We start from the raw sequence: 22,862 nt of genomic DNA, 5'->3' as shown, positions 1-22,862 counted from the left end.
AAATTGCTTTCTATGGCTTTAGTTTAATGTAAATGTACATTAATGCTTATAAACTTCCCCCGGACTTCACTATATTAAAATATTTCTCTGTTTCTAGCTAAAAACTCCTCCAGATGACATCACACGGCAGAGTTTTTTTTTTGTATTTCGAAGTTCAAATTATGTCATCTGGGGGAGCTCTGGAAAAGCAGGCGGACCATGATTTCAACACAACAAGATAACATAATTTAAACTGAAGGTTCCTCCAGTTGCTGTCATCTGGAGGCATTTTTCAGCTAGATGTAGAGAGATACTTTGACATAGAGAAGTCAAAAGGAAATTTACTGGCATTTATGTACAGTATATGGACTAACCCAACTAGAACCGAAAGAAGCCAGTCTAAAACCAGTAAAGGTGTCCTTTAGCCCACTGTAACCTAAATGGATCTTATTGGATCTAAATGGTCTTAAAAAGTTCTACATATTGTCCACAGAATTTCAGTGTAACGATAATGGCAGCTTATTGGTACTAACACAAGTATATGCTCTGCTCATAAATGGTCTACTTCTGTAGCACTTTTATCCTAAGCGCTTTACATGTGATATTTATGTAAAGGGCATTTTAATATGTATAGTAACAATAGCTCATAGCCAACGGTAAAAATAATACAGGGACAGAAGGGACGAGACAACAAGTGGCAACAAGGTTTGTGAAACGTACATTTTTAAAGATATTCTAGTTTGTTTTTATGTATATTAACCTAAATTTACTTCATGTTAGCCAACTTTCTGTTGATATTGGTTTTGTCAAATGCTGCAGTTGCTGTTTACCACTGGTTTCATTCGTTGTTTTATCTTTGTTTTGCTTAGTGTTTAACTTTTTAGTCTGTTGTAAGAGAGAAAAGTGTCCATCAGTAAAGGATGACACACACCTAAAAAAGCATTTGATCAAGTATTTTATGACGGAAATATATTAAAACATGTGCACGGTATCATTAAGATAGTTATTTGTTTTAAATTATTAATCATCTAATATGTTTCACATAACTGTACTGTATATGTGAGACACCTTGTCACTATGAGAACCAGAGATTCATGCCAGTAATAGCCAGAGTAAATAGTCTATGTTGATTTTCCTCTGTCCTATTTTTGTGCAAGGTTTAAAGTTCACCTGACCACAAATGTACTACTCCTACAAACAAACTATCTTTATATGAATGACTTGAAATGTGGGAAGCAGTAGGTCTATGTTCATAGCTAAATCATCATGTGTTTAGTAAAAGGTGTAATGAGCAGAATCAACCACTGATCATTACCCATTACCCGGCTGTGACTGTCTCTTTAAGAACATGCACTTGCAGCCATTTTCTGCTCTTTGTGTGGGGTGGATTAGCACTGGGTAGGTACTGGGCGAAACTAGAGCATCATTCCGCACGGAAGACGAGGAAAAAAGCCTGGAAACGTTGGATCTCTGTCGCAAACCGCGACACTGTCCGCCCGCCTTTGTATATCGCCGGACGGACATGCAATTTACAGGTATGTTGCAAACGTAGCGGTGGATGGAGCCGCAGCCCTAAAGATGAGCAGGGCTGGTGATGTGCGCTGGGTAGTGATGATGGCTGGAGACTGGGGAGCTTTTTTTCTTCTTCTTCATTTCCATCCTTAGACTGTGCGTCTATCCAGTTACTTATAAGTTCTCGCACAAACAAGATAGATTTTGCGGTTGATTACCGAGAAATTGCCGAGCATGAACCGGCGGATTGAGCTCGCTCCGGTTTTCGCGGATTATTCTGACACATGAACGGGATCCCCGTTAGCTTACATCGGCATCGTAGCTCACACTGAGATGGGTGGGGTGAGGAGAGGGTTCCTGTGTAGCAAGTGCACTGATGAATGATGGATCGCGTAAAGCTATACGATTTTCTGACCCGATAAGAGTCTTTTGTCCGTGCGAACAAGGCAGATGTCTGCTATGATAAAGAAAAGAGTGAAAGTGATGTTTTAGATGGTTGGATGTAAGATCATTGCTTTCTCTCTCTTTCATCATTTTTTTGGACTTTTTTTTCTCCCCTGTATTGATCGCCTTGATCCACCCAGCGTGTAAATGCGATCAGCGTTTGAGGTTTTTACAGCTCTTCTAGCGCCAGGCCGGCAGTCAGTCAGGCCTGTGTTACCGTTGCACAAATGACAGGTTCACCTACTTCCGTTTCACACGTTTCATTTTTTTTTTGCCAACGTCTTCCATGCCTTCCACTCTGTCCATGTTTTCACTTGGTAGAAAAAGAAATGTACTATTGCAGAGTCACCGAGTTGTAAATCTGTATGCCAGTGTGCCAGCCCCATCACCAGCATCACCAGCAGTGATGTAATGATAGGCTGGAGATTTAAAGCTGTTGGTAGAGATGCGTGCAAAATAACAATGCCACACTTCCTCTCAACTAATTTACTCTCCATAGATTTACCTCATACATATATCTACAGTATATGGTAATATGGCCTTAGCCAACCTTTTTATACTTTTATACCATTTCACACTTACACTCACACCCATGGCTGTGGCTACCGAGCCAGCTGCTGACCTAACCAATCGGGAGTAACTTGGGGATCGTACCCATGACCCTGTGGCCTCTTGAGGACTGACTTAACCAACTTGGCTTCAGCTGATTATCTCTCTATCTACTATGAAGTTTCCAAATGCAAGGTTTTTCTCTTTTGTCTTTTTTGCTGAACTTTTTTGTCGAATTTATATAATTTTTGACCAGCTGGTTATGAGAAACTGGGAAGTGTTTTTATAGCATTTTAAGCTGTGTTTGTGATCAATTATTGAATCCAAAGAATTATAGGCAAACTTCCAATGGAAATCTTGTTGGATGCCTAGAAACCTTATATCCTTATAATGTGGATATTGTTTTGACATGTTTATAGCCATGTCATTTTATGTCTTATTGTTTATAAAAACTATTGAGCAATTTAGAGACATATGTCTTTGGAAATAAATAAAAAAGGAACCCTCTGCAGATAGAGGAAGTATCTTTAATTTACCTTGTGGTTTTAATGTTATAGTGAACACAGGGCAACCAGGGGTCTGTTCTGCAGTCCCACAGTGACCCCAAACGCAGTACACTGTGGTGCACTTCCTGTTCAGCCACCTGTCCATCGTGGCTGACCCCTGTTCACCACCTCATGGATTTAATGTGGTAGCCAGTTCGTACCATTGCATTGAGGTACTACTTACTACTATACACCTCCAATAGAATGATTTTAAAAGCCTTAAAAAAGATGCAAATGACAAATCCAGTAGTCTTTGTTTATCCTTTATTTAGCCTTCTCTATCTTTCAAGTCTGGTCACATTAAGCTCGTGTTATTTTTTTAATTTATTTTTTGTGCACAGTTACATATTCATGTGAGTCTTATTGTTTTCAGTATAAAGGGAGAGCATGACATGGGGTGATGAGACGAAGGAAGTCTTGTGGTGGTCAGTTTATCAAAAACCTCAGCCAGCCTGTGTCCTGCAGATGATGCCTCTGTAGTCGGCACAAATGCTACTCAAACACACATTTACAATTGTCTGTTTGAGCTATTAATGAGTGCATCCTAACTGGTCAGGTGTGTCTCACAATGCTCAAGAGTTCCCTTACTTTCATAATGATAGTATCTCATGTCATTGTGTGGATGAATATATATATATATATTACAGAGCTAGTTGACACCGTTTCTCTCACTGTGTCTTTCTCTAAGGCAAGATAATGTATTACACAAACGCCTATCGGCACATACTAGTCGTAGTTTTTTTTATGTGAAATTGTGTGTCAGCTCTGCTTAATTTGTTTTAGTGCTGTCATGAGGAGATTTGACCTAAGCTCCTGATGCACAGAAGCTTTAGTCGTACTGTCAGGTACTGCCGGGGGAAACTACAGTATGAGATGTAAAAAAAAAAAAAAGAATTTCCCTGTGTTGTCTCCTGGATTGTTCCAGTGTAATACAGGCCTATAACTGTATTAGAGAGTTTCCAGGAAAGAATTAAAAGGCCTTTTGCTTTGTAAAGATGGACACAAACACACACAGACGCTCATACCAACAGCTGAACAGAGTCTGAAATAGGGTGGGAAAGTTTATTCAGCCAACCCGGTCATCAATCTGTGCCTGTATCCCCAAGCACAGATGGGATTTTAGTAGGTGTGTGTGTGTCTGGCAAAACTGTTTTCTAGCTATGTTCACTTTTCATTTTCTATAAGTTGACGGAATGAGAAAATGTGTGAATCCAGGATGTCACAGCAGTACAAAGAATACAGGAAACACAGACCACTAACAATCAAAGGTTTGCACAGTGCAAGGAAGTGAAGCTGGTTGCTGACATTTTATCCCAAGCTTTCATCGTGTGGATCATCTCTACAGATTTCTATTTATTTTAGTTTAACATTTTACCATCTGTGCATGGATGTGTAGACGCACTGAAGTGTCACTTGAGCATGATTTTGAATTATTGACTCATATTTGTCTAGGTTTGGCCCCAAGGCTGGTGGTTTACCTCATGCAGCAAAATGTAAGTTAACTTTGACAGTTTTTAAGTCACAGGAAACCCCTCCCATCTCGTGTTCACATATGATCATATTAGCGAATGCATATTTCTGACCAGCAACATTGTGACTTAGTGTATTTCTAGTTTGGACTTCTGTATTCTTTTGTTGTGTTTAATCTGTATCCACACTGGCTAAAAGCAGAAGTTGCAAATGTAGGTGTTTGTCTGTTGTATTTCTGTATTTAGGGCAAGGTACATTCATCTGTGTGTTCAGTTTATGGCTGATGGGCAAGATAAATACAAAGCAGTTTGACTACATCATATAATACAACCGGACTTCATGCAGTAAATAATAAACAATGCTATGGAACATGGACAATTTTACAACGTGATGCAACATTTAACCATCTGTTCCTGTATGCTCTTTGTCCACCTGTTACAGGGAGAGGAGGGGCAGCCATGTTTAGTTTTAATCTGCCTCTTTTCTTTTTGCTGTTTGGTCCCTTGCCTTCTCAGTTCTAGTTGTGCTCTCTGGCTGTGAATACTAAGCTGATTATCAGTGCTGTCAGCCCACTTTTCCAGGTCAAACATAAAATACACATTTCTGAAGGGCACATTACTTACAGGGGTGCTACACACCACTTTGGCTGAAGTTGTGTTTTATGAAGAGAGAGAATTTCTGGGACTGTGAAGTTTCAAGAGCAGCTACCTACAGTATTTATTACAAAGACAAAGCAGATAGAGTACCCTCATTAGAAAGGCTCTGAGTAGATGGATCTACAAGAAATAACTGTCAACCACCCAAAGTTAATCTAGTTTATATGAAAATGTTGTCTCCATAACCTTCACGTTTGACAGTCCACTTACAACTTTCGGCATTGACACTGGGTTCACTGTCTTTACCAAATAGCACATACTGTGGATTTTAAAATGGTGGTTTCTCAGTCACATTGCATTCTCTGCCTTTCACAGCTCAGTAGGATTAACAGGTGATGGTATTTCAAGAATTTTACGCATCAGATATTACTTTAGTCAAATAAAGTTTAACAGGAAAGAGTGAGGGACCTCTGCCCTTTACTTCCCCTGAACATCAGTCTGTTCTAGTTAAAGGGAACTATGTTGTAAAAGGGGTGAGGATACAGATGCACTGTAACCAAACCAGGTTTCATAAGAGGTAATCACTCCGTCCCTGTCTAGACTTATAAAGAGAATATCTTCTACATTGCTTTATTTTTTAAAATGTTATGTTATATTAGCTGTAGCATATAATTGAAATTTCCCTTTAATCTTTAATTTGTACGTGCTAAAGTAATTGTTCCTAAATTTGTGAGCTAGCCATACCTCCGCAGCCCTGTGAGACTAACGCAGCTACCCTTTTATCCGGACTGGCCATTAGAGTATATTCTAAATTTGTTCACTTGATATTATATTAAACAGCAGATAATATGACTAATGATATAATATTTGGATTGATTTTTTTTGTGTATATTTTTAAAATTCTTTACACAGTAGCTATTTAAACCTTTTAATCTAACTAGTCGAAAGGTTTGTTAATCTCCGCTATTTTCTGTAATTTTAATTACATTACAACTGTATGTCCATTACTTTAAGCTGTTTAAACAGTTTGAACCCTATATATTCTTTAAGTTATTTCTGCTTTTGATCCAGCACTTTTCTCAATCAACAGCTTTGGGTAAATTCTTTTTCAATCTATCAATGACTTTTGTGTTTAGCTTCTGTGCTTGCTTGTTATTTACTTTTCACACAGTTGAATCGTGTGTGATTCAGGTCATGTACATGTGGCCAGATGGATATATAGATATCAATATAGGGTCAATAATGTTTCCACATAACCCCTTGGGACTGCAGAATATATTGTTGTTGGTATTGTAAATATATCCAGTCCCATCTTAGGTCTTTTGATTTCTCAGGATAAAGCTTCTTCTGCCTTCTGTCTTTCTTCTCTTTCTGACAGACAGGGGTGTTGTGTGAGTGACGCCTTGTTACCATGACGACCCACGTGACCCTAGAGGATGCTTTGTCCAATGTGGACTTACTGGAGGAGCTGCCCCTCCCTGATCAGCAGCCATGCATTGAACCTCCTCCCTCATCTATCATGTACCAGGTACCATACAGACAATCAATCACACACACACACACACACACACACACACACACACACACACACACACACACTGTGACCATTATCACCATCTTCCCCACTTGTTTAGCCGTTGTCCTTTTCACTCATTTCTTTTCCATTTCTGCAGGCTAATTTTGACACCAACTTTGAAGACAGGAATGCCTTTGTGACCGGCATCGCTCGTTACATAGAGCAAGCCACAGTCCACTCCAGTATGGTGAGACCTGTGTTCATGTTTCTACAACCACGTCATCATGGCATGATATTGGTTTTTACATCTGAATGGTTGAATCAATGTTGTATTATCTGTTTTCAATAGTTGCTGTTCCCTTTTCAGTGAACACAAAGGCAGCTGTGGGAAGCAGCCTCACGGCCTTAAAGAGAGCCTTGTTTTTTGTGAATTGATTATCATTTGGCTCCTTTGTGAGGATTTGGCTAGGCCTGTGGCAGGACACACACACACATTCCTCTCACACACTGGTGAATCAGGCAGGCAATAGACTACTAAACCTCTTTTCCCTGATGGTGAATGAATGGAGAGTGTGATTTGACTGGTAAAGAGGGAAGTAGCTCTTCATTTAACCTTGTTTTCAGGAAGTCCCATTGAGGTTCAAGCTGGTCTATTTGAGGATGCTCCTCCTTTAAGGCTGAGTGATAGAGACATCTGACTCACCTCCTTTTGAATGCAGGAAATGTTCCCCTGTTCAAATATTTATTAAGCCCCAATTGTCCTGAAAAACAAGATTTGTCTTAAATGTTTCATATATAATTAAGTTTGCAAAATTTTCATTAGTAACACACACAATTAGGAATTTGGGCATAACTTAAGGTTTTCTTGTAATTTTGCTGTAACTGTGCCTTAAGAATGAATAACTATGTGAATATTGTTCATTTGTGCAGAATGAGATGCTGGAGGAAGGACATGAGTATGCTGTGATGCTTTACACCTGGAGAAGCTGCTCTAGAGCCATTCCCCAGGTGATACACACACACACAGACACACAAATTCTTGCATTCCTTACCTAGCGATCTGTTCAGATGAATGCATCCTTCAGTTTATATATAGGGAGGTGCTGGATTACCACTAAAGAAACTGTCAGCATTTTGCGTCTACTCAATATTTTCTTTTTTGTTATATTTAGGATAAATTAAAGATCAAAATAAATTGACTTCTGATAACGTCATTGGTTTTTACTGTCCATTATTGGTCATAATATTATTTCCATTATCATCCATCCAAAAATCCTCGGTAGTGGGAGAGAGGAAAAAATACCTTAAGAATTGTATTTTAATGATGATGTCCTGCAAACAAACGGATGTGGTGACGTCTCACTTAACTAGAAACTGTATGACGGTACCCTCTTGTGTTTGCTAGGTGAAATGCAATGAACAGCCCAACAGAGTGGAGATCTATGAGAAAACAGTGGAGGTGTTAGAACCAGAAGTGACCAAACTCATGAAGTTCATGTACTTCCAGGTATGTTTTAAACCTAATTAAACTGGAAAACATCGAGAGACATGCTGATCAAAACTCTTAACAGGGATTTTAAAAGTCTGCTGTATTGAAGAAATTGTTACTAAACCATGTTTTCCACAAATGACTTTATGAAATTACCTCTCATTGCAGCGAAAAGCCATAGAACGGTTCTGTAGTGAAGTGAAGCGTCTGTGCCATGCAGAGAGAAGGAAGGATTTTGTGTCTGAGGCCTACCTGCTCACCCTGGGCAAGTTCATCAACATGTTTGCAGTGCTCGATGAACTCAAGAACATGAAATGTAGCGTCAAGAATGATCACTCTGCCTACAAAAGGTAGTGTGCTACAAATAAAGAAATCCAAAGGAATGTTTTTGTTCTTTCTCAGAAAAGTTACGTGGACACTTCTCTCCTCATCTGTCTGCAGGGCAGCTCAATTCCTGAGAAAGATGGCTGATCCTCAGTCCATCCAGGAGTCTCAAAATCTCTCCATGTTTTTAGCCAATCACAATAGGATCACTCAGGTTGGTGTGGAGACTTTTTAAAGCATGTGGTGTAAAAATGTCTAACTTTGAGAGGACATAGGATAATGGGCTGACCTTTTAAAAGTGTGTTTTTTCTGCTGTACAGAAGTTGTTAGTTGGTTCAAAACCTTTTCTTTAGTTAATATTTCTAAAAATAGAACTAAATATTTGGTTTAATCTGTAATCGTACACCTTCTAGCTTATCACATCAGAAACTTACTTGGGGATTGAGGATCCAATGAGGATTTGAACTCTGTGCAGTACATAAGGTGCTGTGTGACTGGTCTATCTGCAAGAACATCTTATGCAGGATGAATGAAAAGGCAAATAAGCAACTGATCCACGTAACCCAACCTAAACAAATGTTTGAGCTGTTGAACAAGCTGGATAGCATGGACAGGGCTTAGCTTGCATATTGCAGTTTTTTTATTGTTTGTATTATTTCAAAGTTCCCCATTGATATAACCTTTTAATGACCATAGAAGGTAATTTAAAATGAAATATTAAACAATGCCTTTAGTGAAAGTGTCCTCCTACTGTACTGCCAGTGTTCGTAATTATTGTGTATGCTGGATGGAGTGAGCTATTTATGGACATAATTACTGTTGTCCTAAAGGTGACCTGTTGTCCTATCTCTGTCTCTCTGTGTAGTGCCTGCACCAACAGTTGGAAGTGATTCCTGGCTATGAGGAACTTTTGGCTGACATTGTAAACATCTGTGTAGACTATTACGAAAACAAGATGTACTTGACACCCAGTGAGAAACACATGCTGCTCAAGGTACATATGTCTGACAAATTAACATGTCAACATATAACAATCAACAGTGTTATGAATAGTGTCCCTTGTCATCACAAAACAAATCTCTCAATGTGTGTCAGGTGATGGGCTTTGGTCTCTACCTGATGGATGGGAACGTGAGCAATATCTACAAACTGGATGCCAAAAAGAGAATCAACCTAAGCAAGATTGACAAGTTCTTCAAAGTAAGGCTTTTGCTATTTCGGACTCCCTTTTTTTAAAAAAAAGAAAAAAGAAACGTGTATGATCAGTGTGAGCCAATGATTTTTATGTTTTTCAGCTTCAAGTGGTTCCACTGTTTGGAGATATGCAGATAGAGTTGTCACGCTACATTGAGACAAGTGCTCACTATGAAGAAAACAAGTCCAAGTAAGAGAAACCATCCAGCTCTCTGTACCAAGTTAACAGAAATGCTGTCAAAAGAAGCAAATTCAGAAACTCTGGACCATTGTGCTGTCTGCTCCCACACACCAAGCAGCACTCAATCTACTCTCTTCTTTGGCCAGGTGGACGTGCACCCAGAGCAGCATCTCGCCTCAATACAACCTGTGTGAGCAGATGGTGCAGATCAGGGAGGATCACATCCGTTTTATCTCGGAGCTTGCGCGCTACAGCAACAGCGAAGTGGTGACGGGCTCGGGACTGGACAGCCAGAAGTCTGACGAGGAGTACAGAGAGCTGTTCGACCTGGCTCTGAGGGGTCTGCAGCTGCTGTCCAAGTGGAGCACACACGTCATGGAAGTTGTGAGTGTCTGTGTGTGGACACGGAAAATGTTTGTGCAGAAACTAATATATGTGGGTTTAGGTATGTAAAGGTAGTGGTTTTGCAATTGATCATTTTAGCTTTTGATCTATCTGTAGCTCTCTTCGCCTCTCTTAGTACTCGTGGAAGCTGGTGCATCCCACAGATAAATTCTGCAACAAGGACTGTCCAGGCACAGCAGAAGAGTATGAACGTGCCACGCGATACAATTACACCAGCGAAGAGAAATTTGCCCTGGTGGAGGTCATCGCCATGATTAAAGGGCTGCAGGTAAAGCACTGGTGACCCTGGCAGCTGTTGAAGCATTTCTTTTAAATAGATAAGTACTTGTGATGTTCATGACAGCTGATGGTCCAAGAACATTTTATAACATATACATGAATACAGATTAGCGACTTATTTAAAATGATAATAAAACGAAATGTTATAAATATTTCTCATTTATTAAAAAGAAAAATCTGAAATATCACATTGGTCTAAGTGTTCAGACCATTTACATCAACACTTACAATTTGTCAAGGGTGCCTCCCATTTTTCTTGATCCTTGCTGAAATAGATTCCACCTGTTGTAAATTAAATTGATTGGACATGATTTGAAAAGCTAACCTATCATAGCTGATAATGCACTGTATCAGAGCAAAAGCTATGAGGTCAAAGGAACTGTCTGCAGAACTCAGAGACAGGATTATTGCAAAAACATTCTGCTGCACCCAATAGCATAGTGGGCTTCATAATTCTTAAATAGTCTCTTGCAATACCTGGTTGCCCATCTAAACTGAGAAGGACCTTAGTAGGAGAAGTGACCACAATAAAGAGTTCCAAAAGGACAATCATCACTGCACCCCTCCACCAATTTGAGCTTTTTTGGCAGAGTGGCTATACGGAAGCCCCTCCTCAGTCCAAACACATAAAAGTTGCTTGGAGTTTTGCTGTGAGCAACAAGATTCTCAGATCTAATGAAGCCAAGATTGAACTTTATGCCCTTGATGTCTGGGCAAAACATTATGTCTGGAGGAAACCAGGCAGTGCTTTCATCTGCACAATACTATCCCAACAGTAAGGTGTGGTAGTGACAGCATCATGCCGTGGGTGTGGTTTTCAGCAGAGGAGACTGGTCAGGGTGGAGGGAAAGCTTAATGGAGTAAAGTACAGATATATCCTCATGGGAGTGGCTTAGGAACAACTCTGTGAATGATATAGAGTGGCCCAGCCAGAGACCTGACTTGAATCAAATTAATCATCTCTAGAAGACCTAAAAAAGGCTGTTAGCTGATGGTCCCCACCCAACATGACTGAGCACGGTTGGATTTACAAAGAAGAATGGCAGAAAATTCCCCAATCCAGCTGTGCAAAGCTTGTCTCATTATACTCAAGGCTGTAATTGCTGCCAAAGGATGAGGTGGCCTGTTAGCTCAATGGGTAGAGCAGCAGGACGAGATGCAGAAGACAGCAGAATCAAATCTCAGCCTACCCACCAGGTGTGGTCCTGAGCAAGACACTTAACCCCCCCCCACATGGTTTCCCATCACTCCCCCCCAAATGCAGAGAAAGAATTTCATTATAACATGTATGTGTTCATTGACAATAAAGGTTGTTCTTCTTCTTCTTAACAAAGTACTGGGTCTGAATAATTATGTACGAGTGATATTTAAATTTTTTCTTTAAAAAAAATTTACATTCATTTTTAAAATTCAGTTTTTACTTTGTCAATATGTGTTACCAAGTGTTCATGAGGAAAAAAAATATTTAACCAACTGTAGTATCAGGCTACAACATAACAAAAATGGTAAGAGGGTCTAAATACTGTCTGAATGCACCGTATATAAATCACACAAATGATTTGGAAACATGAAACCTCTAGAATACACTCGTTGATAGTGACATTTTTGAGTAAAATATGAAAAATCCTGTAAGAGTGTTTTATAATATAATAAAAGAAAGATAAATCATAGATTCAAAATTTTTAATGATGAAGAATGAATATGTGTTTTTTTTTTTGTGTGTGTTTACAAACTTTACAAACAAGTGGATGGTGATGATAATGGTGCTCTGTAATGTGCTGTGTAGGTTCTAATGGGCCGAATGGAGTCAGTGTTTAATCAAGCCATTAGGAATACCATCTATGCAGCGCTGCAGGACTTTGCCCAGGTGACCCTTCGAGAGCCTCTACGCCAGGCTGTACGCAAGAAGAAGAATGTGCTTATTAGGTACAATGATGATCTGATCTACATTAAACTTTAATTTTATTGCGGTTGTGTTTTTTAGTTCTTAAAGGCCTAATTTACTTGTATAACAATGCTTTCTTTGTAGTGTTCTCCAGGCCATTCGAAAGACTGTCTGTGACTGGGAGGGTGGGAGAGAACCTCCAAATGACCCCTGTCTTAGGGGAGAGAAGGATCCGAAAGGTGGATTTGACATCAAAGTGCCCCGCAGGGCTGTGGGACCCTCCAGCACTCAGGTAGGGCATACAATAGACCATAGACACATTTCCCATATTATTTTAAGATTTAAAGACGATTTTAAAAAACAAAATAATTTATTAAATAAAATACCATTACCACTAACAATGCTACTGTACAGAAGTTTCTGCAGAATGTACTTAAACGGTCCAAATAAAAGTAGTCAAAAGTAGTCATTATGCGAACTGGCTTGTCAGTTCTGTTATATCTTTATTTTTTGGGAAGTAAATGATATTTGGTAACTTCAAATCCACTCCTACATTCATATCTGGGCACAGCTCCAATCTGAGAATCCAAGCCACAATAAATTGGGTGGGGTGTGGACTACACGAAGCATTGATGATATGTCTTGCATGTGTAATTAATATAAGTAGTAGCAAAATAAGTTAAATGTGTGTAAAAGAGTAATATTTTGCAGTGTTTTCTTGTGAAACGTGTTTGCATAAAAATTTAAAATAGTGCCAAATGGAAATACTTAAAAGTACAGTACATCATGGTTTTAGTTCTTTCCTCCCAAAATATTGATAATTATTTTCTTGAGTTAAAGTATGTTCAATGATGTGGTAGAAAGTGATTGGATAGACATGTGAGCGTTTACCTCCGAACAGCTGCTGAGTAACCAGTGAGGGTTTACACATTGTGAACCTTTTACCTTTGTCTGCCCTTTGCAGCTGTACATGGTGCGCACCATGCTGGAGTCACTGATAGCAGATAAGAGTGGGTCTAAGAAGACCCTCCGCAGCAGTTTAGATGGACCCATAGTGGTTGCCATAGAAGACTTCCACAAACACTCCTTTTTCTTCACACACCTGCTCAACTTCAGTGGTGCGTAGTCCGAGATAAGCTACACTTAAATATACACTGTTTTCAAATGAATCCTGGTAGATGTGTGATATTCAAAGTTATTCCTTCCTCTTCTGCATCCATTCTCCATCCAGAGGCCCTGCAGCAGTGCTGTGACCTGTCTCAGTTGTGGTTCAGAGAGTTCTTCCTGGAGCTGACCATGGGCCGCAGAATCCAATTCCCCATTGAGATGTCCATGCCCTGGATCCTCACTGATCACATCTTGGAGACTAAGGAGCCCTCCATGATGGAGTATGACACAAACTCTACTGTGAAACTATGTTTGTGCCTTGAGAAAACATTTGATGTTGTATTGTAACTGCCTTTCTCCCCCCCCCAGATATGTTCTGTATCCTCTAGACTTGTACAATGACAGCGGCTACTACGCTCTCACTAAGTTTAAGAAACAATTCCTTTACGATGAAATTGAAGCTGAGGTAATGGCACTTGGATTAGTTCGAAGATAAATAAAACAGTTTGCAGTGTGTAACCCTTTTAAAACAGCACCGTCATGATATTCTTCTTGTTTTCAGGTAAACCTCTGCTTTGATCAGTTTGTCTACAAGTTAGCAGATCAGATATTTGCCTACTATAAAGCAATGGCTGGAAGGTAAGACAAGTGTTTGCATTATTGCCATTTGTTCTAGTAATGCCTACAAACTAAGAGACATAAATCACGTGCTCTTGGATCCACAGTGTCCTCCTAGACAAGCGCTTCAGAGCAGAGTGTAAAAACTATGGTGTGATCATCCCTTACCCTCCGTCAAACCGCTATGAGACGCTGCTCAAACAGAGACACGTACAGGTACTGCAAAATTCAAAGCTTTCTGTCTGTACCCTTCTCTTTACTTATATTAAGACACAACACGTTTGGAATGCCTAGGTAATATTTCTGCAATTTACTTATTTATTTTCTAAACCATTGTCACAAAGCTGCTAGGTCGCTCTATCGACCTGAACCGGCTGATCACCCAGAGGATCTCTGCAGCAATGTACAAGTCCCTGGACCATGCCATCAGCCGCTTTGAGAGTGAGGATCTCACTTCCATAGTGGTAAGATCATACACTAGCTCCTCACACAAACAACACTGTTTTCGATTTTCCTACCTCTGAATGTCTCCTGGTCAGGAGTTGGAGTGGCTGCTGGAGATCAATAGACTAACCCACCGGCTCCTGTCCAAGCACATGACACTGGACAGCTTTGACGCCATGTTTCGCGAGGCTAACCACAATGTCTCTGCTCCCTATGGAAGAATAACCCTCCACGTCTTCTGGGAGCTCAATTTTGATTTTCTTCCTAACTACTGCTACAACGGATCCACAAACCGGTCAGTCTGTTGATGCATTTTTGCACAAATACATCTTCTTCTAAATCTGTTATTTTGTCTTCCAGTTTACTGTTTTTTTGTCATCTCTCTTCAGCTTTGTACGTACAGCCATTCCTTTCACCCAGGAGCCTCAAAGAGACAAGCCAGCCAATGTGCAGCCTTACTACCTGTATGGGTCCAAGGTATGGCGCTATCTAGGATTTAATATTTCTTAAAGTAACATTTCATTGCAGTATGTGTAAAGGAAAGCCATCTTCTTATACTGTTTCTGTTTTTTTTCTCTCTTCTTAGCCCTTGAACATTGCCTACTCTCACATATACAGCTCCTACAGAAACTTTGTTGGCCCGCCTCACTTCAAGACCATCTGCCGTCTGCTTGGTTACCAAGGCATTGCTGTAGTGATGGAAGAGCTTCTTAAGATTGTCAAGAGCCTGGTATACATCTTTATTTTCCATCACATGCCTTAAACATGTACCCCACCTTCCCTTAGGTTGCTGGATACTAATTCCCGCTCCTCCTTTTGCCTGCTATGCTTTATCTGGCTTCATTGTTGCTTTGTAGCTACAGGGCACCATCCTGCAGTATGTAAAAACACTGATAGAAGTCATGCCTAAGATCTGCCGCCTACCCCGCCATGAGTATGGCTCCCCAGGTGAGTGCATGTGGAGGTATATCTAATGCATTTGTCTGTCAATTTTTACACCTTTTAAACTGTAATCTTTACATTATCATTATTATGTGTAGTTGCATGGAATAGAGTGGAAAATATCAGAAATGATACATTTACCTAATTCCAGAATGGGGAATTATTTACCATAATTCCCCATTCTGGAATTTCTATAAGGCACATTGAAAAATATGAAACTTCAAAACTTTAAGACTGATATTTCAAGGCTACAAAAGTACCTGATCCATGCGTATGTACTCTGCTACAGCCCCATTCAGTTCCTTAACTTTCTTAGCTAATTTGCATCATACTTCATCTTTGTTATTCAAATATGGCTTGTAAAGTGTGCTGAACTTTCAGTAAGAGAGAAGAGAAAGTGCACCTGCTAGCATTGTATCAATACTGCAGAAAATAATAATAAATCTTTTTCAAATATTTAGAATTTATATTTTCTAACAGTAAGTGCCAGAGCAGTTACTTTGTAAGAAATGACAACACAGGAGCAGCTCATCTGAATGTTTTCTTAATGGAGTGTTGTCACAAACAAACAACTACAAATCTGTGATAATATATGTATAAGCTAAACACAAAGTGCTTGTGTGAAGGAAATATAACCCTATGATAAATCCAACAGCCCCTTTAAGGTGTTTTATTGCTATTTAATGTGCTATTCTTTAAAGTCCATTTTAGGGAAGGGAAACTAAAGCTGTTTTTGTTGAGAGCAACTTAATATGCTGCACAGCTTGAACGTTTATCTCTGTAAGTGATTACTATTTTTGGATGCTGAATGATCCTGTCTCTTTCCCACCACAACAAGTTGTTTTAGATCAAACTAAATGTTAGAAGCAGATTTTTATTTGCGATATTTACAGTGTTTCCTTAATTCAAACTGAAAATACTTTTTTATGCTTTGAGAATATCCTCTGTTTTTTTTAATTCCAGGAAAAAATTATATTGTTTTCCAAAGCTTATTTGATTAATTAATCGGATCAATCGTAAATATAAAAGTAAATAAAATAAACCATTTGGAAAAACTACAAAGGAAACACGCCATATCATGCATAACTATATCAATTTGAATGGCCTTTTCCCCCCCCAGTATTGAACAAATTCATTACACTTCTGTGGATGCTATGCAGTTTCATTCCCAGCCACTGCAGTGTTTTCTTCACAAATTACGACTCTGACTTACTGCAGTAAAAGTAATACTTTTTGGCTATAACTTGCAGCAGCAGTAAAACCTTTGCAGCATGTAGGCAGCATACGAAAATGCTGAACACATTCAAACCACTACATGGAGAGTCAAACAGCCAGTATTGTAAAAACAGTTACTAGGGCTGTAAATGACCTAGCTGGGGAGACAGTGGAAGAAACGGCCCCTCTGTTGCTATAGAAATCTAATTGATATATTGTCCTTACTTTTATGAAAAGACAGTAAATATGATAAATTCTTTATTTATTATCTACGGTGCGATACTTAAACAGCAAAACCCTTCAAAATTCAAATGTATTATACAAAAATCGAAGAAGCAGTAAGAAACCTTACCTCTTAACTACTTAGATTACATGTTTGTGTATTCTCTGATTGCCCCCTGTGCATTTTGGCTGCTGCTGTATAAAGGCCAGTCAGATAGAATATCCCTATGAGGAGGGTTTAGTAATCTGTAGATTACAGATGTTCTGTGCCCTGAGTTCTAGACCTGGCTTATTGCCTGTGATCTTACTGTCAGCAGTTAATGATCCTCTGTCCTCTCCTGCGAGGGGCCTGATGCTCAGACCAAATGTGGGTCAGGGCAGCTAGACAGAACTACTGACATCATCCTGAATCATTCCGGTAGCAGTGGCTAATCGATGATATAATGAGTAGTAGGCACAAACCGCTTAGCGACGTGTTTGGCTTAATTGAGAATATTCTTTGGCCTTCTTCATAAAAAAACAAAACAAAAAACAAAACTGTTGATTTTACAAGGTATATTCTTAACTTCGGACATTTCAGGTATCCTGGAGTTCTTCCACCATCAGCTTAAGGATATCATTGAGTATGCTGAGCTGAAGACCGATGTCTTCCAGAGTTTAAGGGAGGTGGGAAATGCCATCCTCTTCTGCCTGCTCATCGAGCAAGCTCTGGTAAGACCTTTTCTTTTACGTGTCTGTCTCATTTTACTTACATGTTATAATTAACCCTCTTATCTCCCTCTTTTCTTTATTGTGTTTAAACATTCTTGCATTAGTTTTCCATGCTCCTAGCTGTCTTTACTGCCATATCTTTATTCTGCCCAATGTATATTGCTGATTTACTCAGGCCCCCATTTCAAATTGCTCTGTGTTTACTTGGTCTTTAATGTTTTTTTTTTTCTCAATACAACTCTATTTTTCATTACACGCTGGCAACTACAACAGGTGGTAAGGATTTAGGTCTTGTTGGTGGTATCACAATAACACCAAATATATCTTCTTCTCTTATCTCTTTTTTGGTTTGGACTGCTGTATTTCTGTTCTTTTTTTCACCATGTTAGTATCTGTTGGTTTCACCTCCATCAAAAAAGTCAAGGACTAAGTACATGTCATTAGACTCAGAACTCAAAGGCCTGAGAAAATGTATTTGAGACATTCAAGTCCAAAAATGGCTTCTGTCATTAGAAGGGTCCTTATCTTCCATGGAGGAGGTGATAAATCATTTCTGGTTAGTCATTTAACAGTTTTGTGCTGAACTCTGCGCTTCTGCCTCTACCCTCTGTAGAACTCTTCTGAGTGTGGGAGCTTGCAATGCCTGTCTGCATAACACCGCTCAGCTGTCATTTTTCTCTACCATTTCCGTCTGACTACACTGATTTGTGTGTATTGGCTGTTAGTCTGGACTGCCTGTAGATGTGTGTGCATGTGCCTGAATGTGTGCATTTGTGTGTCTTGCACTTATCATTGCACAAGTCTCACTTCTCATCCATCACCCTTTAGCTGAGGTTTCAACATGCAGCTACTTTGCATTTAGTTTGATTTATGGCTTGTTGTCTTGACTAACAATTACCATGACAACCATCATGCTAAGTAAGCCAGACGAGTGAGAGTTATCCTGCAACTTTGCAAAGTGAAAATACACTGACACGCTGACATTTTAAATAGATGGATAAGTTTTTATTACAATGGCTGATTTCCTCTTGCTGCTAAACCAGATTAGACAGAATGCTGTACCTAGAGTAAGTTAAATTATAATTCTAGTGGTATGGACCTGTCATCTTGGCTTAATAAACATACACACATTCATTCACTTACCTTCATCCTTTCTTAAGGTGTTCATAAACCAAAGTGGTTGGTATTCTTGATTTAAAATGATCTATTTTTGTTTTGTCCCCAAATCTTAGTCCCAGGAAGAAGTGTGTGACCTGCTTCATGCTGCCCCCTTCCAAAATATTCTGCCCAGAGTCTACATCAAAGGTATACAAAAATATCAGAAGCAGAAAATTAAAAGTAGATGAGTAAAGGGAAATCAAATTACTCAGGTTTAGTCAAGTGTTTCTAGATTTGGTATTGTAGAGTGAGTTAATGTCTCTTGGTGTATTTGTTTGTTGTACAGAGGGAGAGCGTCTAGAGGTGAGAATGAAAAGGCTGGAAGCAAAGTACGCCCCTCTCCATCTTGTGCCTCTAATTGAGAGGTTAGGAACCCCACAGGTGAGTTTAATGCCACCTTGTCTTTACAAAGGAAATTATACAGATGTATTCTGTTTAGTGTCGTCTATTGTATCATCCAATACTGTGCCTGTTCTTTCCACTAGCAAATAGCCATTGCCCGCGAGGGAGACCTGCTGACCAAAGAGCGTCTGTGCTGTGGACTTTCTATGTTTGAGGTCATCCTGACACGCATCCGCAGCTTCCTGCAGGACGCCGTGTGGCGTGGGCCTCCACCCACCAATGGTGTGATGCATGTTGATGAGTGTATGGAGTTCCATCGCCTCTGGAGTGCCATGCAGTTTGTGTACTGCATCCCTGTGGGCACACATGAGTTTACAGCAGAGTGAGTAAAAACTGGCTAACGAAAAGTATATGGACAGTGTGCGCTACTGCTGTGCATTTGTATATTCTTTGTTTTTTCACTTATCAATGCGTTTGAAACCAAAGCTGATCATGTGAAATTTTAAACTTGTTACATTAGTCACGTGCTCTGCAATGATCGCATTTTTGGTAAAAAATTGGTAACACCAGGCAAAATATTAAAAACTTTTTTTTTTTTTAGCCATGGTTGAAGGTAAAGAGATGATTGCATGTCTAAAAAGAAAACACAAAGAAAATATGCGATTTAAAAGCGTAGATTCATTAGTACATAGCTTTACTCAACTAGGTCAAACTTCCTCAAACAAGTCTTGAAATATTTAGCAGGGTGCATTATCTTGCTGAAAGTGACTACTGGCATCAGGGAATACCACTTCCATGAAGGGGTATACTTAGTCAGCAATTTTTGTACTTGTCAAAGCAATCAGAGCTACAGTAGCTCTTTCACTGTCACACTAGATGGGCCAGCCTTTACGCCCCACATGCTGCCCATGACCCTGTCACCAGTTTACTGTTTTTTTTTTTTTGGTTTTTTTTTTTTCTTGGACCACTTTTGCTAGGTCCTGACCTCTACTCACTGAGAACATCCTGGAAGAGTTGCTCTGACAGTCTTATAACAATCACAGTTTGGTCCTTGTAAAAGTTGCTCGAATCCTTGGCCATGTTTTTTGCTTCCAACACATCAATTTCTATTGTAATTGTAATTCTATTGTGCAATTGTAATGAGATAATCAGTGTTATTCACTAAAGCTGTTGGGGATATAAATGTTATGGCAGATTGGTGTCCGTGCTGATGATGTGCACTAAATTCTAATTTATTTGCTTTTATTTGTTTTATTTTACAGGATTTAAGACTTCTGACATTTTTTAATAAAAACATAACGCCTGTGTGTCTGTTGTGTGTCCTTGCAGGCAATGTTTTGGAGATGGACTGAACTGGGCTGGCTGTGCTATCATTGTGCTGTTGGGACAGCAGCGTCGTTTTGACCTTTTTGACTTTTGCTACCACCTGCTCAAAGTCCAGAGACAGGATGGCAAGGATGAGATCATCAAAAATGTGGTGGGTATATTATATCTTGTGTATCAAAGTATTAACAGACTTGTTGATATTTTACCTGTTCTTTTTTAATCTGCAGTTCTATGATTACTCTGTTTTTGTTAATAGCCCCTTAAGAAGATGGCAGACCGCATTAGGAAGTACCAGATCCTCAATAACGAGATCTTTGCCATTCTTAACAAGTACATGAAGGCAGTGGAGACGGACAGTTCCACTGTGGAGCACGTTCGCTGTTTCCAGCCTCCTATACACCAGTCCCTGGCTACCACCTGTTGAAAAAGACCTCTCACATTTATTATAAATGCACACTCATTCACTCAAACATGCACACATTATCCCATAGCTGTGATACTAATTTCTGCCTCTTGCTGGTCTTGTAGAGGTATAGTTTACCCCGATAGCTCCACACTGGCTGTAAGGATCCAAAGACAAATCCTCTTAAACTGTATCTCTCACTGCAGTGTGACTGTCTTTGGATTCTTGGAACACAAAATGGACCAGAGCAGAGGTAGAAGTGTATATTTGCAAACGTCTCTTTTTATTTAACAGTCTCTGTGGCGCTTACTCTCATGCATGCCTTCTCTTATACCTTCAGTTGCACACCTGTGGGACCACTGACTCTAATGCCAAAAAAGCATCTCTGCCCTAAAATCTGAACCATTTATTTGGTTCCACTGGCTTAGGTATGCAACCATACAGAGTCATGAACACCTTTTACAATTTGCAATCAAAAGCTGAGACAAAAGTAAATCGGAGAAGATTTAAATGAATTGCTTTACATAATTATAAAGTTACTTCAATGCAACATGGTGCTTTTAAGTGCTCCTACTGTACGAACAGTACTAGCACAGCGCCCGCACAACTGTGCTATCAGACTCGCATGTTCAGGCTCTTATTCATTCAATTGTATAATAATCTGGCTTGCCATATTCATGGCACAAAATGTCTATCAGGATGAATAATTACTTCTTTACTTCTACACCTGCTTGGATTCAAAGGAATGAAGGTACATCACATTTTTCATTTAGCTTTTATTTATCTTTTCTCCTCCTGACACATTTGCATTTGGTACCAGTTCCACTGTAAATTTCACTGTTGAACAAAGTGAAGTGTTGAGTGTTGTAATTGTTCTTGTTTTTAATTATTAATATTTTAATTTACTTGACTGGAAACCTCATGAGCTAGTTTTCTTTTCTCTCTTGTTTGTCTCTTGGAAAGATTTTTATATTCTGTATATGAATACAGTGATATTATTTACATTCAGAAAAATGCATCACTGTCTGGGTAAATGTGTTTGCTTTTCAAGAGTAATAAAAACAAAAGAAACAAGGCTAGAAAAATACCTCTAGGTTGTATAAAGACAGTGCTGTACTAGATTACCTGTTTTAAGTGTAAATGGACGATGATGAAACAAACTCTGCAAATAAGGACAAAAATCATAACTAAAATGTCAGTTATATCAAAGGGCAGTTTCCTAAATATAGTCAGTATTTACTATTGTTGGGTTTTTGCTTTAGATTTAGCAGTGTTATCAAAATATGCAAAAATTGTCCCTATCTTTTTCATATGAAGGAAAAAATATTTAGAATTTTCCCCAAACAAGCCTGTGATCTTTTTCTGCTCTGTTTTGAATGAACAAAATTTCTTTTGTAACTCCAGTGTCTTTTTATCATATTTATTCAACTCTGAATTCTTGTTCATTTAAAGGTTAATCTAGTAAAATTGAAGGTACCAATGTATCATCTCAAAACCTTAGCATGGCAAGTGTAATTTATTGTCATCAATGGCTCCATTTGTGACATGAGGCTTTGTTTATGATATTGTTGTACAAGTGACCATGTTTTCAAGTACAAAAAAATGGAGAAAAGAGTATAATATGTACAACAATTGTCTTGCAAAGGAGTTGAACTTATGTTGTATTTCCATGAAATAAAAAATGTTTAACTGAAAAAAAAAAAGTTGTATTTCAGAAATTGGTTTTCAGTGGCTTCTGCCTTTCACTATAGTGTTAGTAGCAGCAATGTCTGGACAGGTTTTTTGACTGACTGATGCAGAGTATGCACCTGATATACCCTTACACCTTACTGAAACAGTTCTATTCTTAATTAACATTGTGAATAAATGTAATGTTTTTTATCATATGCCTCCAAGATCAAGCTACAGCAGTTTCAAGTCGCACTAAAAGAAATTGGTTTCCACTGAAGTCTTAGAAAGGGGCCAGTTTTTACAAGATGAAAATACTTTAAATTGAGAGGAACACC

The 22,862-nt window shown here is 39.0% G+C and overlaps 1 protein-coding gene across 3 annotated transcripts; it reads left to right on the top strand.

The window, feature by feature from the left end:
• The first annotated feature begins 1,325 nt into the window (after positions 1-1,325).
• cyfip2 (cytoplasmic FMR1 interacting protein 2) lies at positions 1,326-22,559 on the top strand. 3 transcript variants are annotated; one of them, XM_067517781.1, is made up of 30 exons: positions 1,327-1,514; positions 6,474-6,623; positions 6,769-6,858; positions 7,542-7,619; positions 8,017-8,118; positions 8,269-8,450; positions 8,542-8,638; positions 9,290-9,418; positions 9,520-9,624; positions 9,720-9,808; positions 9,946-10,183; positions 10,320-10,472; positions 12,270-12,409; positions 12,513-12,660; positions 13,333-13,486; positions 13,600-13,756; positions 13,845-13,941; positions 14,038-14,114; positions 14,201-14,309; positions 14,438-14,557; positions 14,633-14,832; positions 14,927-15,014; positions 15,124-15,267; positions 15,395-15,485; positions 17,497-17,627; positions 18,860-18,932; positions 19,072-19,166; positions 19,271-19,509; positions 20,457-20,604; positions 20,710-22,559. In XM_067517781.1, exons 2-30 carry the CDS (start codon positions 6,507-6,509, stop codon positions 20,875-20,877), a joined length of 3,759 nt encoding a protein of 1,252 aa, XP_067373882.1. In that variant the 5' UTR covers positions 1,327-1,514; positions 6,474-6,506; the 3' UTR covers positions 20,878-22,559. The 3 variants fall into 3 exon arrangements, 2 of the variants coding, with proteins under 2 accessions (XP_067373882.1, XP_067373881.1); XM_067517780.1 differs by lacking the exon at positions 1,327-1,514 and adding an exon at positions 2,466-2,679 and having other exon boundaries at positions 17,497-17,629; positions 18,859-18,932; XR_010915294.1 differs by lacking the exons at positions 19,072-19,166; positions 19,271-19,509; positions 20,457-20,604; positions 20,710-22,559 and adding an exon at positions 17,901-18,183 and having other exon boundaries at positions 1,326-1,514; positions 18,860-18,922.
• Positions 22,560-22,862: the final 303 nt, after the last annotated feature.

The sequence above is a fragment of the Channa argus genome, chromosome 10 (genome assembly GCF_033026475.1).
Source record: "Channa argus isolate prfri chromosome 10, Channa argus male v1.0, whole genome shotgun sequence".
NCBI lineage: Eukaryota > Metazoa > Chordata > Actinopteri > Anabantiformes > Channidae > Channa > Channa argus.
The sequence above is the reverse complement of the archived record's forward strand: the minus strand, read 5'-3'. Positions and strand labels throughout refer to the sequence as shown.

Excerpts from the sequence above, each read along its gene's own strand:
- cyfip2 (XM_067517780.1), top strand. The coding sequence starts at position 6,507 with ATGACGACCCACGTGACCCTAGAGGATGCTTTGTCCAATGTGGACTTA. Across the intron at positions 7,620-8,016 it reads GCTCTAGAGCCATTCCCCAG|GTGAAATGCAATGAACAGCC; the intron begins GTGATACACACA and ends TGTGTTTGCTAG. Across the intron at positions 13,487-13,599 it reads ACACCTGCTCAACTTCAGTG|AGGCCCTGCAGCAGTGCTGT; the intron begins GTGCGTAGTCCG and ends TTCTCCATCCAG.